Genomic DNA, 18,454 nt, shown 5'->3' on the forward strand with positions numbered 1-18,454 from the left:
GTTATTTGCTATGCCACATACAACGTCTTCATCAACAGGTTGTGTCAACCCCCCAAATCATACATGCCGAGTTTTATACCGCTCTACTCTATTTTAGTGTGTATGTGTGTGCGCACGCACGCACACATGCGCACTGCACTCTTCTACTCCCCACTTGTACTCCTGCGAGGATGAATTTGCACTGGTTAACACTCTGGGCCACTCTGTACCCTGACAGGTGACCAAGGGAAGAAAGATCTCTCAGCAAGTCCTGCACTTTTTTCACAGATGTTTCCAGCGCCTGCCCACAGCTACAATAGGATATATAACAATATACCCTGTGCCCAAGCCTGGGTGATAAGCTCGCGTTTATGGTGCAGTATTTAGGACCCTCATTTTCTTACACTAAGCTACGGCTCCATCCCTTTGGTGTTTCAGTAACAAAGCTGACTTTAACTTCCATCTCTCTGACTCCTATGCCTCTCCCTCAATTAGTTCTGACTTAGGAGAGAAAGAGCGTGTTATTGAACCTCATAAATGTAACACCCTCCAACTATTCATATATGTGATTCCTCCTGCCAGAGTGTTCATCCCCATTTCCCCAGCAAGCGCTTTGTTGAGGCTTTTAAGAGGAGAAAAGCTCAGTCAGACCCTTAAGCTCAAGATTAAGCATCACCCATCCTGGATGGCAGGTGAACCTACCGGTGTGTCTGTGGCATTCTGCGACAGTACACAGCAGCCCGCTGTAGGAAGGTGAGAAGGCCATAAGGCGAGGCCCACGTCACATTCTAGTCCATCACCCAACACTTGGCATCAACCAGCTGATATACATGGCTTATGCGTGTTGAAGGAATGCTGCCTCCCTACCTGTGCCATCGCTGATCCTGGCAGCAGCCTGTGCCCACTGTACTTGCTGACATTTGGTCTTAGTTGGCTGGCGCCTGCCTTAGGAAGGACTCATTTAAAGGACAGGCTCCCTAAGCAGGAGAAGTGCCAGAGGCTGTTACCAGCTGGCTCCAAGGGGGTGTGAACAAGTCAATGAAACCAAACTGCAGGGCGCTGGGCGAGGCTGCACAGGGAGGGCAGGCAGGCTGGAGTGTGCCCAAGGCAGCCCACTGCCATTTCACCACATGAACGGAATTTACCCACTTTCTCTGAAAAGTAGCTCAGCAAGTAGGAAAACAACACAATATTAAGTGTATTAGCAAAAAACTGATTCATAAAAGAAGGCTAGAAGTGTCATTTTAATCACTTTAGAAAAGAGTTTTGACCAGTGATGGCTTTGAACTGACTCACTCCTCCTGCTTCCTGTATTTATTTGGCAAAAAAGCAATTCACATAAGTAATAAGCACGTTTGATATATACCACATACCTGGGATGGTGTTATCCAAAATAAAAGCCACACAGCCGCCTACAAACATAGCAGTTGTGAGAAGAACGTTCAGCACTTGATCAACTCCTGCTATCCCTAGAAACAGAGCACAGCGATGGGGTCAGTGCGGCTGGGACACGCCCGCGCTTGCCTCGGAAAGGAGCACTGGTGGGCACTAGCGGCCAGTGAGCGCGGTGCACGGAAGTGGGCACGCCTGTTGTTCATGTGTGACAATGTTCCAAACTACTCTGAATACCTTCAACAATAATCAAAGGGAAATTCTTAGCATCTAATAGTGTAATGTCACCCTATAATGAAATACGAAGCCATTGGAGATGCTGCTTGCAGATTTAAAAAAAAAAAAAATCGATATAAAAGAGGCTGTGTAATGCTGGAAAATTACAGTGAATAAAAAAGGCAATGGAACTATTTGTGGTTTTCACAATTCTGAGTCACTAATCTGTGCTTAGCTTTTAAATAGAAACAACTGGATTTATAAAAATGTCCTCATGTAGCTGTGATATATAAAAATGTCAAAAGCAGCAACACTTTCCTTGAGATGAGAAGTTCACATACTTTCCCCATTTAAAACATATGAACTCATGTGTGTATACCCAAATAATTGAAAACAGTTACTCAAACCAACACAGTAAATCCTCATTACTGCCAAGTTCTGTATCTGTAAATTTGCCTACAGACTAAGATTTATACCTGTGATGCACTCAGTCATCACAGACACACACAGGGCAGTGAAAACCCCCCATTGCCCAACACGCATGTTCTGGGCTGAGGTCAAACAAGGTGGCACTCTGCCTTCTGCTTCAGCTCATGCTATAAGCACATGTCCTGTTAGAAGTCTATGCAGTACCACTTTTCTCACGTTTCTGTGTTTTTGTTGGTGATTTTGCTGGTTAAAATGGCCCCCGAGCGTTGTGCTGAAGTGCTGCCTAGCATTCCTAACTGCAAGGAGGCCGTGATGTGTCTCATGGAGAAAGTACATGTCAGATGTACTCTATTCAGACACCATTTATGGTGCTGTTGGTGTCCTTCCCCTAGGAACAATGGGTCAGGATTTGCTAAGTCCGTGCTCAGGGAACATAACCACCAAGAATGAGAACTGACTGTATGGAACATAAACTGTAATTGAAAAATAAAATAAAGACTATACTGCATACCAACTTTCATAATAGCACTAGTCACAACAGTCAAAAGGTGGAAACAGCCCATATGTCCTTCATTGAATAAATGGATAAACAAATTATGGTATAAACATACAATGGGGTTATTATTTAGCCATAAGAAGGAATGAAATACTTATACATGCTATAACATAATCAATCTCGAAAACATTATGCTGAGCGAGAACAGACAGACACAAGAAGTCACACATCACATGATTCCATTTATACAAAATATACAGAATAGGAAAATCACAGAAACAGAAAGCAGGTTGCTGGCTGCGGGGGCTGGAAGAAGAGAGGCAACAGGGATAACTTCTTAATGGTCAAGGACTTTTATTTTTGGGTGATGAGATTGTTTTAAAAACTTGATGTGAAGTGGTGGCTATATAACATAGTGAACGTACTAAAATGAAAGTAAACTGTTCACACTAAAATGGTCGATTTTATGTTACATGAATTTCACTTCAAAAAACACATATATATATACATACATATAAAATAGTCCCCAATTCTATAAAATGCTGGCAGCAATAGCTTTTTAAGATGGCTCCCCTTTACTCCTCTTCATGACATTGAGGAATTAAATTGAAAAGAAAGGGCCTAAAAGGGTAATCTTGAATTCAAAGTAGCTATAATCCCTGTAGAAAAACAAGTATTTCAAAGTCTGTAGAGTTCAAGAAATTATACACTTTAATAGAGCCTTAGTCTGAGAAATCAAAAGGTTTTACATAGAGGCATTCTCCCAAAGGAGTGGGTCCTGGTGGGAAAAGGGAGTGGGGAAGGGGGACATACATGTTAGTTACATGCACAGCCAGCTCCTGTGGGAAGTGCAAGGGCTTCCAGATAAACTGCAGCAAAGTGCGATTCAAATGAAACACACAGATGAGCATTCACCAAGACAATCCTGAAGTTCCAAAGTCCTCTCTGACTGGTGGTGAGCTGTTTGTAAACCGGAGGCTCTGGTTCCCACTCCCCCCCGAGATTCAAGGCCCATTTTCCCTACCTGTGACCAGAGGGTTCTGTCTGAGGTAACTTGGAAGAACGAGCCCAAAGAAGATTGAAAATCCAAGCACAAAGAGGTTCCGGGAAGAGTTTAAATCGATGAACTGCAGGTTAGAGAGTCCAACGGCTGTGATCATTCCTGGAGAGAAAACATCAGACAGCAAGCTCCAGTAACTCACATGGATGACAGATGACTCACAGCTGTCGCGGGGGGGGGGGCGGAGCTCAGATTGTGACCACCTGGTTGCTGGGCTTATTCAGGGGCGTAAGTATCACAGTTGTAAGGCCGTAGGCTGTAAGGCTTTCTTTAGACCAAGAAGAAAACTAAGGACATTGGTTTCCCCTTGAAACCTTTATGCAAACATTCCTATTAAATTGAGAAGTCCACCCAAATATCTGGTTCTTGATTACAACAACTAATTGGCACAGACACCAAACAGAGATCCATTATAAAAATGGTCTGTTTTAAACAGCCCATTCAGAGGGTAAGAGAGGTTGAGTTAAATCACCAATTAAACAAAAATTAAAGAGATTATGTCATCTTATGTTTCCTGGACCAAATATGCTACCTCTGGTTGTACCTTCAACATAAATTCAACTCAAAGAGTGATGTAGGTTTTTATGTTTTAAGGGTCTCTCCTTTTGTATTATAAAATAGAAATTTATTGTTACCTCCAATCTTACTGAGGAGATTTAACATAATTCCTATGAAACCATAATTCCTATGAAAAGGTAGCAAATAGGAAGAAAGGAAAGGCGCATGAGAGGGGAAGCCCGCCTCGAGGAAATGGAATTTTACCGAAGAGAGTACAGAAGAGGGCGCCAAGCACAGGGTCTGGAAGGGAGGCGAAGAGGGCGCTGAACTTCCCGATCATGCCCAAGGCGAGCATGAGGGCGGCCCCGTATTGTATCACCCGGCGACTGCCGACCTGCAGGACACAGAGGCAGAGACAGGTGTTCAGTTCAATGTGAATTCCCTGGGCCCCTTGGAGTAAATATGACAAAGCTCTCATTCAAAATCTAGATTACTTTTTAAATATTTAGTTAAGAGAAATGAGTCTCATTTCATAATAACTGATCTCAGTGTACAATCACTATAAATTACTATAAACCACCTAGAGTAAAAAGATTCCCAACACCTTCCCTCATTCCCATTGGACCCCTTCTCCTTCCCTTGCCTGGGGGGGAAGAGGGGCAAGCACTTAGTTTTTGCTTCTCTGGCCCTGGATGCTGTCCCCTTAGCGTGGACCTGCTCCTGCACTCAGGTCCTGGGGGTCTAATGCCTGCCGTCACTGGCTGAGACGAGCTCTGTGTCTCAAACGCAAAATGTAAGAGCTACCTTTTGCTTCTGCTGCTCTTTTGGGTTCTTCACTCGCCAAGCTAACCCACCCCAAAGCACTTCAGCCTCAACAACCCTATCCTCCCTGTACCCTGAGTCAGACAAAACCCCCAAGTGTTTCTGGAACCTCCTCCCCTCACGGTGTCTTTCCCATTAGAGGTGGCACAGCCTAAAGGGCAAAGTGCAGAATTCTCGAGCCCGCTGCCTGGCTGTCACGCGACTCCACCTGCAGCCATGCGACCCGGGCAAGCTACTTCACCTCTCTGGGTGGCAGAATCCTCATCTCTCTAAACCTGTGGTCTTGCTTTAAGGATTAAATGAGATAACATGTAAAATAGTTTGAATAGCACCTGGCATGCATCAGGCTATTTGACAGCCTCCCACCTGGGCCTGCTGCCTCTGGCCTTTCCTCCGTCCTCTGTCCGGAGGTAGAGGGATCTTTCTAACACACTGATTTGGGAGGTCAGTCCTCTGCGTAAGTCCTCTAGTGTTCATGAATTAAAACACACTTCTCAGGCTCTTCCCAAGGGAGTCAAGCCCACCAGCAAGCTCCCTGTCCTGTCCCTCCAGCCAGGTCCAGGCCCCAGTCATGCTGGGGGCTTACTGCCTGCCCCTCAGTGTACCAGGCAGACCCAGGCCTGTTTCTCTGGAACACCCTTCCCCACATCCCCCTGCTGGCTAGTTCCCAGACACATCCTTTAAAACACTACCGGAGTGTGACCTCTTCTGTAAAGCCTTCCTTGATTCCAAGGCTTGGATCCCCCCTCCCCCTGCCACACTCTGGGCTTCTGCAGCACCACTTCTTATCATTTCAATGTGGTCTCACCTTTATCTGTTAAATCTGATCTCTGCCTTCTAAAAGCTTCCATCTAGCCCACTGCACCCAGGTAGCAGAGGTGGAGCTGGCACTGGGTCCAAGAATCCTGCGTTCTGGCTCCTATCCTGTGCTGCCTCTCCCAAGAAAACACCCTGACACATAAGAGGTTCCAGAATATCTGGGGGAATGTTCATTGGCTTTAAGTATGACTTACAGTGAGGAGAAGATGGCTATTTACACTTAAGTTAATTAAAGTGAAATGAAACTTAAGATCCAGTCCCTCAGTTGCACTCATCACATTTCAAGTGCTCCGCAGGCACCTGTGACTGGTGGCCCCACCTGGGACCGCACAGGTGCAGAACACTGGCCCCACTGCTGGACAGTACTGGGCTAGAGCATCCAACAGCTTCTCCAGGGACCCAAGGATCAATTGATTAAGAGTCAGAGTCGAATCTCACTATGCAGATTGCTGTCCAGCTAGGATCAGTCACGGCTGAGACTAGAGCCCAGCCTCCACTGTTTCAATCTATGGCTCCTCCCACACAGCACCAAGGGCAGGGGAGCAGAGAAAAAGGCCAAGAAACTGGTGAATCCAGTAAAAATGACCTATGCTTAGCTGTACTACATGATAAAGAACCCTTTCATTTATAAATGGCTCATTTTTCAGCAAACATTTTAAGGGCCTACTATGTGACTAGCACTTGTTAGACCGGGGGGTGGGGGACAGATACAAAGATGAGTAAGTCACAGGCTTATGATGAAAGTCTTATACTGCTGCGACTGTTACTCTGTGTGGGAGCCCAGTGGAAAGAAAAATGGAAGAGTTGGAAAAGGGTCTCTGGAGATGGTCTTGAGGGATGAGTAAGAGTTCACTGGAGGAAGAGCATTCAGGCAGAAGAAACCACCTGTGCAAAGACCACCTCCCAGCAGGATCAGGCAGCCCTGCAGGTGTGCAGGGGAAGGGCCAGGCTGGCCCCAGGGATGCCTGAAACAATAAATCCTACATGAAAACCATGCATGGAAGGCTGATCTGCCTTAGATGCTGACAAAAAAAAAAATCAAACAAGAACAAAAAACAAAGAGGCAATGGAGCCATTCTTTTGTTCAGTGCATATTAACTGAGTGCCTATTGTATACTAATGTTCCAAACACACCTCTAAAATCCCTGCCTGGCCCTGGCTGGTGTGACTCAGTTGGTTGGGTGTCATGCCCTACACGGAAAGGGTGCAGGTTGCTGGTTGATTCCTGGTCAGGGTTGTGGGCTCAATCCCCAGTAGGAGGCAGCCAATCGATGCTTCGCTTTCACATCAATGTTTCTCTCCCTCTCTCCCTCTCTCTCTAAAATTCAATTAAAAAAATCTTAAAATAAAATAAAATCCCTGCTTCCCAATGCTGACACAGAGCCTTTTTTCCCTCCTGACCTCCTTCCTGAACTTCAGCTCTGCCTATGGGGCCACTATTTCTGACTTTTCAAAGGCTTTCCACAGTGTGGAATGCAGCAAAGGAGACATGACCTTCCTCTGGACACCACCAAGAATACTGTAGCTGGGGACATGGGGGGTTACTCTGTTTCCAGAAATAAACTTTAAGCTAAATACTGAGGAACAGAATGAAGAAATAATACACAGTCGCTACAGCTGAGCTACCAAATTACTAATATCAAGTTGGTTGAGGCATTGAGGAAATGAGTCTATTCTTATTCTAATTAGCCTGGGAGCTTAAACTTTTGAACTTTCCAGTCTTGCATCAATGCCTGGATGTGCATCTGGACATATACCAGACCTCCAGATATCCCTCTGATGACCCCCTGAAGGACTCTTGTATCCAGACCACCTGACATCCATTATCCTGACCATCAGGTGTAACCATACCTCCTGGGATCATTCTGGACCAATCCTAGAGCTAAGAGTGCAGGACTGATAATTCTCAAGAATACAGTTTTTACTGTAAGAACTCTTAACTGTTCTTTCTTTTTCAGAACACTTCTGGGTTTCTGCTTAGCTGCGTCCCCTATCTACAAACTCTGAGACCCTTGAATAAATCCTTACCATTTATTTCTAGCCAAAGCCTCCAGCTCTTTTTGAGTTCACTTGACAATATCATATAAAGGCGAGATCTATAGCTTACTGTGTACCCACCACATGCGGGACTCAGTGCTTCACATCAAGTTATTAATTCTGGTGCCTTGCATGCTATCTTGGTGACACGGGCATGGAGACTCAGAGAGATGATGTAACATTGGGAGAAAGTGATGGAGCCAGGGCTGGAACCCAAAGCAGCCACCTCCTGCCATGTCTGCCCCTCTCTGTGGGACAGACATTGGCACAGAGTCAGCAGAGGAGTGTGCATTCTGACCCCTCAGGACTTCAGAACACAACGGGGGAAGCAGCCTCAACTCCTGATCAAGCAGGTTAGTGTCCATGGACATGGAATTCCATAACTGGATAAATAGCTACTATAAGAGTTGCCAGGAAATGGAGGCAGACTCTTTGGAAGAGCCATGGATCACCCTCTTTCTGTATGGAATTCTGATACAGGGGCCCAGACCAGAGCCATTAGACAGAACTTTCTGCACTGATGGGAATATTCAGTATCTATGCTTTCCTATGGCAGCCACTATGCACAAATGACCACTGAGCCCCTGAAATGTGGCTAGTGTGGCCAAGGAACTAAATTTTAACTAATTTAAACTTAAAATAGCCACACGTGGCTACTGACTACTACACTGGAGAGTACAGATCTGGCTCTAGAATTGTTGGGTTTCAGACCTCAGTTCTACTCAAGAAAATGACCGTCCCAAGTTCTTCAGCTGGACAAGAGTCAGAACACAGCCCAGAACTTGGGCCTCCTTTCTTCTGGACAGGATCTCCCATCAGCTGCATGGCTCAGGCCACAGAGAAATTTCTGCTGCAAGTCCCACTTCCCCACTTCCCCAGCTGTGCAGATGGCTGGACTGTACCATCTACACAAGGCAATGCAAACCGACTCCAGGGCTGACGATGCCCTTGGATGGGTGTAGCCTTTGCCTGAGGAAAGTGGTTCAAAGGGATTCAGGAGGATAATAAACTTAGGTCACTGAAAAGAGCCGGCAGGTCGCCTTTCAGAATAAGCTGGCTCCATTCAAACTGTAATAAAGATAATTACTCTACAGACCACCTCAGTCCTGTTTTAGGAGGGGACTTCAGTGAGCGGCACCACTTACTCCCTACAGTGACCCTGCTCCTGGGGTCTTTCAGAGGGGTTCAGAAAGGGAGCTCGCTTACTATGCTGTCTTCCCCTAAGAGTCCCTCCATCTACAACAATTTTGCATTGATGTTATTTCAGATTAGTTCTATGTCTACAGGTTCATGCAGCATACTAGCTAAAGGGCGAGTGGTTTATGCCCATTCTGTGTCCATGTGAGACATTCTGTGTGCGTAGTATCCAGTTCTCACCCCTGGCAGCAGCAGGACTCAGGGGTGGCACTGGAGGAAGTTCCCATCAGGCAGCCCTCACATGCCCTGCACCAGGAGCACCAGGCAGCAGGTGGAGCCATCTGCACACATGAGACTGAGTTCTGTGATGGATCTGTCAACTTACAGGAAAACCAACTAATGTGTTGGGCATACACTGTGAATCCCCTGCTCCCTCTCACCTGAATTTACAGTCAAGATTAACCAAACTCAGTATCTGGCTTCCTTTTATTTGGCTATAGAATCTTGGAGAGCTGGGGGGGAAGATTTCTAATTTCACAGAGGTAAAAAAGTTCTACAAGGCCCCAGCCTTTTTTTTTTATGGTCAAATTGGCAAAAATATATATTTTTGGTGTGACACAGAATTTTAGTAACTAGTTATGTGTGCCATGAGATGAAAAGGTTGAAAATCGCTGCCCTAGACAATTGGGTATAAAGTTCATTTGCTAGTAATAAATTTGAAAGGCCTAGGAGCAAGCGCCTTCTTACAGAAGCTGGACTGTGAGTGGGGCAGCCCCAGGGACACATGACTATGTTTGAAGTTGGGTGGGGAGGAGAGGCGAGTGGGGAGGGGTCAAGACCCTGTTCAACCTGAGTGACCTGTGTGGCTTGTCTCATCCACTCACTCCACAACCAATTTCATCTAAAAGAGGAGGGTTCTGCTGCTATGGTTTGAAACCATGTTAATTCTTTACTGGAAGATCAATTTTTTTCTGTAATGAGTGGTATCATCTCTCATCTAGAACTCATGCCATCTCCTAACTGGTCTCCCGTTTTCACCTCCTCCCCCCGCCTTCTATGGTCTAGTCTCATCAGAGCAGCCAAAATGATCCTTAAAAACCAAAACCAAAACCAGATCGAATGAATGGTCTCTTCCTTGGGCGCCCCGTCCACTGGGTCTCTGGCAGCCGACAGAGCTGGTCACCTGGCCCTCAGTTACCTAGAGGACTTTATCTGCTCTCATCTGCCTCTGTCCCCTCCTGCCCTCCTGCCTGAATGTCTACCCCCCAGGGACCTGCACAGCTCCCTCTCTCCCTTGCCTACCTTAGGCCTTGGCTCTAGGCCATCTTCTCAGTGAGGCTTAGCCCCCTTTAACCACCCCCTTTAACACTCACCCTCACTGCTCATCCCCTCCCCCTGCCCCATGTTTCTGTCATACTTAGTATGCCTACTGCTTATTATTTGCTCTCCCCTGCTAGAATGTAAACTCCACAACGAGGGGATGCGTTTCTTTTTTATTCACTGATGTAGCCCAAGTGCCTGAAACAGCAGCCTGGCACAGGGTCTGGGTGCTTAATAAAAATTTGTAGAATGCATGAAGGAATGATAGCACCTGAGTGCCTGCCGACCGAGGCCAGCCAAGGGAGGAGAGACCTCCACCAGCATTCCAAAAACCCATCAACAACAACAAAAGGAAACGTGGGGAGAAGATCTCAGAATTGGAGGTCTTCCTTGTGTAACTCAGGTGGTCAGACCAATCAATGAAATGGATCAACGCTTAGCGGCCCAACCATTTAATTAGAAAAATGTTTGTACCTTAGTAATTCCCAAAACTCCAATGTTGGGACTGGATGAAGTAGAGCCATTCCCAGTACCAAACATGCCATCGAGAACACAGGAGAGACCCTCCACGAAAATCCCCCTAAAATGTAAAGGAATGGGGCAAAAAGAAACATTCATTCAATGGGGGAACACTCTAAATGGCTGTGACCCAAAGGCCCAGTCCACAGACATGCAGCCTCCATACACCCTGGGAGGCATGAACAAGACAGAGTCTCAGGCCCCACTCCAGATCTCCATGCTCATTCCACCTTGAGAAGCACCTCTGTGAACCATATATTAGACATAGGTGTTTAAACAGTATTCCAAATTAAAAGATTTTAGCCAGAAAACAGCCGTTTGTTGGGATCTAAGACAAACATGGGCCATCCATTGATTTGACTGCTTTGCTATTAATATATAGTTTCATCAGGAAGGACACGCTTTATAATTCTGTAAACATTAACACTTTTTAAAAGAATCAACATACAAGTAATTTAACCATATGCAACAAACAGCTCAACGGGAGAAAGGCATAAAACCAGGACTTTAACCCCTCACAGAACCAACGCAAGAAATGCTAAGACACCAGCCCATTGGATCTCATCATATGCAATCCCTCTTGGAGGGCAGCAGGTGGGTGGGAATCGGGTGGTGGGGTGATCTGGGCAATTTTATCTTCTCTGCAGCCTCCATAGGGTCCAATTCACTCCTGGCATCCAGAAACTAAAGACCAGGTGTGCTGAGAACCTAAACCCCACAGTTCATAAACCTCTAGATTCTGCAGACTTCATTTATTCCTGCTCCTATCTATCTACACAAATTGTAAATATGAACAGATGACACAGCATCTACCCCTTAGAAAAGCTGGGGAAACAAGAATAAGGGGCACATACACCCATGACCCCAAACCCAGCAAAACAATGGTGGTGGCTGGCCCGTTTGGTGAATTTAAGGTCTTGAGTGGCCTTAGAGAATGTCTTATGCAATTGTCACTGTGAGGAAGAAAGGGTGACAATTCTGCTTGGTATCACAAATGAGGAAAATGAGGGGAAAATGAGGGCAGTGACTTATCCAAAGATAAACAGCCAACGGAGAGGCCTGATCTTGCTGCCTCCACACTGAAACTCCTGGGTTCTTCTCCAAGATTGTCCACACCAAAGTAAAGAGACGAGGTGGTGGGCCCAATGAACTACTCCTTTTCTCAGGAACGTACCTGTTTATTGCATGGATGGGAGGTGGTGGGGCACAGGACAGCCTTGCGCAGGCGTAGTAGTCCCCGATAGACTCAATAATACTGGCGACAACAGCACTGAGCATGCCAATGACACCAGCCGCAGAGATGGTGGGCAGTCCCCACTGAACTGTGGAGGGAAGACAAATGCAAAATCCTCACTTTCTTAGAGGGGTGGGCAAAAGTTATCACACCGAGTCATTCAGAATGTCCAAGGACCAGATCCGCTCAGATTCTCGAGGAAACTTTTTTAACTGACATTACCAGTGGCTAGATGTCTGGGAAGTTCCTGAGTCAGACAAAGATGACTAACAAAATTGGTCTGCTCTACGTCCGTATGAAAAGTCACTGTTTGGCAGAAAGAGGTAGATGCTTCTCTTCCTGATTGAAAGCCAGTTTCTAAATTACAATTTAAACAGCCTGCTGTGTTGGGATAAAAATTTCTGTGAGGGTTTTTTTTAAATATATTTTTATTGATTTCAGAGAGTGGAAAAGAGAGAAAAACATCAACGATGAGAGAGTCATTGATCAGCTGCCTCCTGCACACCCCTGACTGGGGATCGAGCCCGCAACCCGGGCATGTGCCCTGACCAGGAATCAAACCTCCATCTCCTGGATCCTAGGTCGATGCTCAACCGCTAACCCAAGCCTCGCCAGGCTGTATGAGGATTTTTAACCCTGCTGTGCAAACTGTGGTACAAACTAATGGTACTCTTGCTCTGGGGATGGCATCAAATGAATGAAAATCAGCAAAAAGTCACCAGCTAAATTTAAATCCCAACAACAAAGGATGACACAGATACAGATAACCCTTCTCTAGCGTTATAGCAACATTTTTATATTTTTTATTTAGTAAACCATGTTATGGAAAATTAAATAGTTTCCTTTAGGAGAAGTCCCCAGGTAGCTTCAATTTGAGTATCTGGATTTAATTAATTCTTCATTAGATGTACCTTAAAAGGAAAATAAATCTCTTCAGACTTTCAAAGCCATAGATCTCATTTAATAAAAATAGCATGAGGACCTTTCACCGGTAGAGTGAACAGGTTTCTTTGAAAAAGTACCTAGGCCTTCTTCCCTTGAACTATTAGTTATAATACAATCAGCAAGAAAACAGCAATGAGAAGAGATGGACAGATAAAATGGTCTCCTGGGCAGGGACCACCAAGGTAGTTTGGGGAACAGACACTACATGATCTAGATACAATGGGTAGATATCAAAAGAAGGCAACCCAAACTGGGTCACAACGAGTGGAAGTTAGGAAGTCAGGAAGGGGACAGTCCCTGTCCAGGGAGGGTCTGGAGAGCAAGAGATGAGTGGAGAGGGGTTCTAGGCAGGCAGGGGCCTGAGCGTCAGCAGGTGGGCAAAGCAGGCGCACAGGAACGGGCTGGTGCTCAGCAGAGGGCGCCTGTGGCATGGGACAGGCAGGTTTAGGAAGGGCTCCACACGCCACCTAGAGGCGCTTGGCCTCTGTCTCATAGGTAATGGGGAGCAACCTGGGGTTTGGGAAGAAAAAAATGACACATGAAGTAAGATGTGCAGGATATGCCTGGAGTGTGGACGAGGGCAGAACTGCTCCCACCTGGGCTACTTTAATCCATGGGAGCAGACAGAGGACGCAGAGGCCCATGGTCAGGGTGTCAAGATGCGCGCCCACCGGCAACCGCTCAGCATGTTCTATGTCCACCCGCAACGGGCTTGGTCAACATCTCCGGGAGGGTTTGGAATAAAATTTTATCATGCAGATAATTTCTTTATCAAGCAACATTCTGTATTTTTAAAATAATCTTTTATATGGTTACCTTGTTGCTGATGTCATGTTGTGGTTTCATTTTAGTGTCTTGATTTAGGGGAGAAATTTTTACTTCATTTTGCCATTTACTATTTTTTCAGAAATTGCCTTTTACTTTCTTAGACTCTACTCTTACTGTTTTCTAATTTTTCCCGCCATGTGCTTGAAGTCCTTCATTTTGATTTATAAAATCCTTATTCCATCTACTTCAACATTTTAAATTTGTTAGCTTCTAAATTTTAGACCCCTTTTTTTTCAGATTATATATGTTTAAAACCTTGTTGGCTTCCAGCCTTCTATATTTACTGTTATTTTATCTCGCCTTTTAACTAGAATCTTTAATTTATGTTGTTACTTTACAGCAGAGTTTCTCAGCCTCAGCACTTGATATTTTGGGCCCCAAATCTGTATTTTTTTTAAAAAAAAACATATCTTTATTGATTTCAGAGAGAGGAAAGGAGAGGGAAAGAGAGAGATAGAAACATCAATGATGAGAGAGTCATTGATCGGCTGCCTCCTGCATGCCCCCGACTGAGGATCGAGCCCGCAACCTGGGCATGTGCCCTGACCGGGAATCGAACCCCAATCATCTGGATCCTAGGTCGATGCTCAACCGCTGGGCCATGCCCGGCCGGGCCCAAGTCTATATTTTAATAGCCAGTTTAGGTAATTCTTAGCATGCTAAGACAGAAAACATAAAGACAGACATATTTGAAAACCAGACTCCAAATTAAGCAAAATCATCAGAGAGTACTTAAGACTACATGCTTCTGGCTTTCTGGGGTAGCTTTTCCCAGAAGAACTTTGGCAGCAGAGCAGCTCCAGCAATCAGGGGATGGCGTGACCAGGAGCCAGACAGCTGTCTCTCAGCACATGCATAGCCGCTTCTCCGGAGGAGCCCACCTGCACCTGTTCGTGTTCATCTCAGGAGCCGCCTGCACAGGCGGGGACCACCCAGCATGTGCTGTGGGGGCCTCCTCCCACCTGCCCTCCCAGGCCTCCTCCTGACTGCCTCAACAACTGGCTTTTAATCTCACTTTATCTCAGGTTATATGTTTATGAACTCTGTTTAAAAAAAGAGAGAGATATACATACATACTTAGACCATATGAGCTGAGTGCTATTTTAGAAAGACTACACTTTTTCAAGTGTGTGTAAATGTGTCAAGAACAGAAAGGACAACTGCCAATGTCGCCATCATTTAACATGCTTACAACAGTTGTCTCTGACCCAATCCTAATATTCTTGGCCTTTCCTGCTTTCTCTCCTTGTCATTATAAAATATGAAAATGTGACTGCTATGAACAGGGGAATAAATTAGCACAACCTGACTAAGCTCAGGCTTCTCTAATTAAACCCCAAATGTAAGAACGCAGTCTTCACGACAGAACAAACCAGCATTAATAACTACTGGGAGGGGTCTTTCTGGTACACCTGAATCCAAATGATACCTCATCTGGGGACTGCCCTCCCCCACACCTTGCCAAGAGTTACCCAACTTAAATCTTAACTTGAGATCCATCTTCCACCCATTTGTGATTATCAGTTTACCTCTGAACAGCTGTGCCCAAATTTAAAACTATTACGGCTCCCCATTAAAAGATTATACAAATTCCATCATGCTTGAGCAGTTTGCTTGCTGATCTTCAGGCCCTCCCACTCAAGTCTGCTCCCTTCAGATGCTTGGGTCCTATGTGCGTAGCTCTATACTTGTGTTTCTAAGAGCTGCTCTTAAATCCTAGCCACCAGACCTCAGACCTGGCAAGAGACCTCTGGTCTAGGATTTCACCCTCGTGGAACCAAAAGAACCAACTGTTTAACCTGAGAAGGGAGCTGGTTAGTCTCTGTGTATTAATATGGCCCTCAAGGGAAAGGGCCTCCTTTCTTTTGGGATTGAATCCTCTAGTGACCAGAATGGTAAGACTTTCAGGACAAGAAGGCTTTCCCCACTGCAGAGCCTTCTGCCAACTTCCAATGCCTCTAAGTTGCCTTCATGAGCTCCTGACGCCCCTGACCACCAGAATACTTACATGGGTATGGGACCTTAAACCACGGGGCTACGAGAAGAACCCCCTGCCTGGCATCCGTTCGAGCATAGAAGCCATACTTAGTACTGTCAGGAGGGAAGACATCTGTCACTGTGAAGATGAAGCAGAGCAGCCAGGACACAAGGATGGCCAGGATGATCTGAGAGGGTCAAAAAAAAAAAGGCTCTGTCAGGCCATGGAGGTGGTGGCTGCTGGCAAAACACATGCCTTCCTACAGTCTAAGTGTCACACCCCAGAACCCACCATTGTCAGTATTCCCCTCAAAAACCCATAACAGACCTGCTGAAAGCCTATTCCTTGAATGGAATCACATTTAGAGAGAACAGTTTTAAGCAGGACAAGTTACTTTAACCCAGAGTCTGGCTAATAAAATAAGGGTGACGGACAATGTCCCTGCAGAGGCAATGCGGAACCAGACCTCCCTCAGCCCCAGGAAGAGCCAATGTCCTCCTAAGGGATTTCAGAATCGGAAGCTTCTACCACTTTCAAACCTGAAATCCATGACAATTTGGATGGTCATCAGTACCCCAATGTCACCACACAGACACAGTGCCCCCAAGCAGACCTGCTTAAAACCCTCCTTTCACATACACATTTTACATAATGAACCAAGGGTGACACTGTCAAGAGGGGGAAGAAAGGTAATTACTTACAGGGAACATTTTGAAAAGCTGTAACTTGTACGCAGTCCATCCTTTCTTGGATTTGTAAATTGGGAGAGGAAATTTAACATTTCTGGCATATTGAGAGAACAGTAATACTAGGAAAATTGTCCTGAGGAGAGAAAAAAATAAACTAGTTTAAAAGCTGTATGTCTGTGTTTTAAAATATTATTCAAAGCTTCAACGGCAATGTGATCGCATGTTCAACTCATTTCTCTAGAAAACGGCTAGTCCTCTTACCTGTTACTTGGGAAATCATATCTTTTGTAAATGCCAGTTTTGAACAGATGTAAGAACTCTTTTTGTTAGCATTTCTTGATGCAGAATGAAAGTTATCATGTAAATGCTTTGGCTAAATTTCCCTTAACAGAATAAGAAAGCCCAAAGAATGTACACACTAATGGAAATGCTTATGCCGTGTAAGAGAAAAAGACAGGTTGACAGATACGACATAGAGCAAAGTGTAAATACAACCACAAATTAACTAACAAATAAGCAACTACCGCATGAGCGTGCATGTACACACACGCGCGCACATACATGCAAACAGTGAAGATGGGGTCCAAAATGCTCATAGGAATTGGCTTCAGGTGGCAATATGATATGCAACTTTTTTCTACTTTTCTGTATTTTCTGACTTACTTATAAAGAGCATAATTTACTTTTAAAAAGCAAAAAGCTTCAATATTTAAGAAAGCTATATACAGTAGATTGCAACAGTAGTAATAATATTCCTGAGAGGTCTGTATCAGACATTATGAGAAGGTCTTCCCACGTGTCATCTCAGCCTTCTGCAGTGACTTCTGTGATGCTCCACTTTAGAGAGACAAAGCCAAAAGCCTGAGATCATGTCGCTAGAGTTTTCAGGGTGGGTGGGGGCCAGGAGTCTAGCTCTACAGCCTGGACTCTGAACCACTTCGCAACATGAATCATATGGGCTGCCTGGGCTGGCTCAGAAGTCCCTTTGCCCTGAGCCCCAAGCTCCTGACCCAGCTGTACTGAGGCCTACAGGAGGCAACGGTGTCAGGTGACTTTTGCAACAGGGCCCGACACATCCTCATCAGTCCAGTGCCCGAGCGTGGCAGGTGTGGGATGGATTCCCATCACTGAAACAATAAAGGCTCACGATGATGTGTTTCATCACCCATCGGGACTCGCTCTTTCACTTATAATCTGAGGTAGAGTTGGCAGAACAGTGGGAACAAAGCTGCTTAAATGTTCCCGGGCACAGTTCCAATCGTTGGAATTATCAGCTCCATTGACAGCTAGTCAAGTGCAGTTTCACTGTAACAGTCCTAATGAAGTGTGGACTGCAGCCGGCTGGAGCACAGGCCTGTGCTGCTCCACTGTCTCCCTGCCTACACTGGTGCCTCCCTGGCTCAGTGATGGGGGTCTCTGCCCTAACACAGGTCACCAGGCCAGTACAAGTTTAAGGCTAAAAACATGCATAGTGCTCAAGTTATTCCAGTTTCTCTGGGGTGGTGAAGTTTAACAACAACAAAAACAGTATAGCAATGACACTAAAACTGGTTTATTTTAAACTCAGATCAATATGAAATTTTCAAGTTTTAAAAAATGCTACTGATTTATTTCACAGTGAACACTCTGAGATCCAAAAAGGTCCCACATCTGCTATTATTATCACTATTGCAGGTGACAACCCACCCGACAATTACACCTGCACTGTGATGTTCACTTTTCAAAGCACATTTTAAAAAGGGTGAGGAACATACAGAATTCAGGGAAGGACACCCAGATCTCAGCCAAAACCTGGCAGCGCAAAGTGAGTGGACTGGCAGGTGTGTGCTCGCTCCATTTTCTTCCCACCCTAAAACCCAGCTGCTTCTAACTTATGTTCATCCTCAAATACACCCATGGGGCAGGTGGGGCAGGCGGTCCCTCAGCAGAGGCAGGAGGTGCGGGATGTGCCCATGTTCACACACCTTGGCTGAGCAGAAAAGAGACAAGGATCTGAGCCCCAGGTCCTCAGGCCAGGGTTCTGTCCACAACAGCCAGCTCTTTGCACTTCACTTTT

At 45.5% G+C, this 18,454-nt stretch overlaps 1 protein-coding gene across 3 annotated transcripts in view; it reads right to left on the reverse strand.

The window, feature by feature from the left end:
• The window catches only part of SLC23A2 (solute carrier family 23 member 2), a 105,150-nt gene that overhangs the window by 5,195 nt on the left and 81,501 nt on the right, over nt 1-18,454 (reverse strand). For all 3 annotated transcript variants that reach the window (XM_087818855.1, XM_087818856.1, XM_016212056.2), the window contains 7 exons: nt 16,411-16,531; nt 15,740-15,896; nt 11,899-12,046; nt 10,680-10,785; nt 4,335-4,464; nt 3,537-3,674; nt 1,353-1,448 (listed from right to left, as the gene is read on the reverse strand). In XM_087818855.1, the coding sequence (XP_087674981.1) occupies nt 1,353-1,448; nt 3,537-3,674; nt 4,335-4,464; nt 10,680-10,785; nt 11,899-12,046; nt 15,740-15,896; nt 16,411-16,531 (896 nt within the window). The remainder of the gene's footprint in view (nt 1-1,352; nt 1,449-3,536; nt 3,675-4,334; nt 4,465-10,679; nt 10,786-11,898; nt 12,047-15,739; nt 15,897-16,410; nt 16,532-18,454) is intronic.

The sequence above is a fragment of the Miniopterus natalensis genome, chromosome 7 (genome assembly GCF_054644295.1).
Source record: "Miniopterus natalensis isolate mMinNat1 chromosome 7, mMinNat1.hap1, whole genome shotgun sequence".
In the NCBI taxonomy this organism is placed as follows: domain Eukaryota; kingdom Metazoa; phylum Chordata; class Mammalia; order Chiroptera; family Miniopteridae; genus Miniopterus; species Miniopterus natalensis.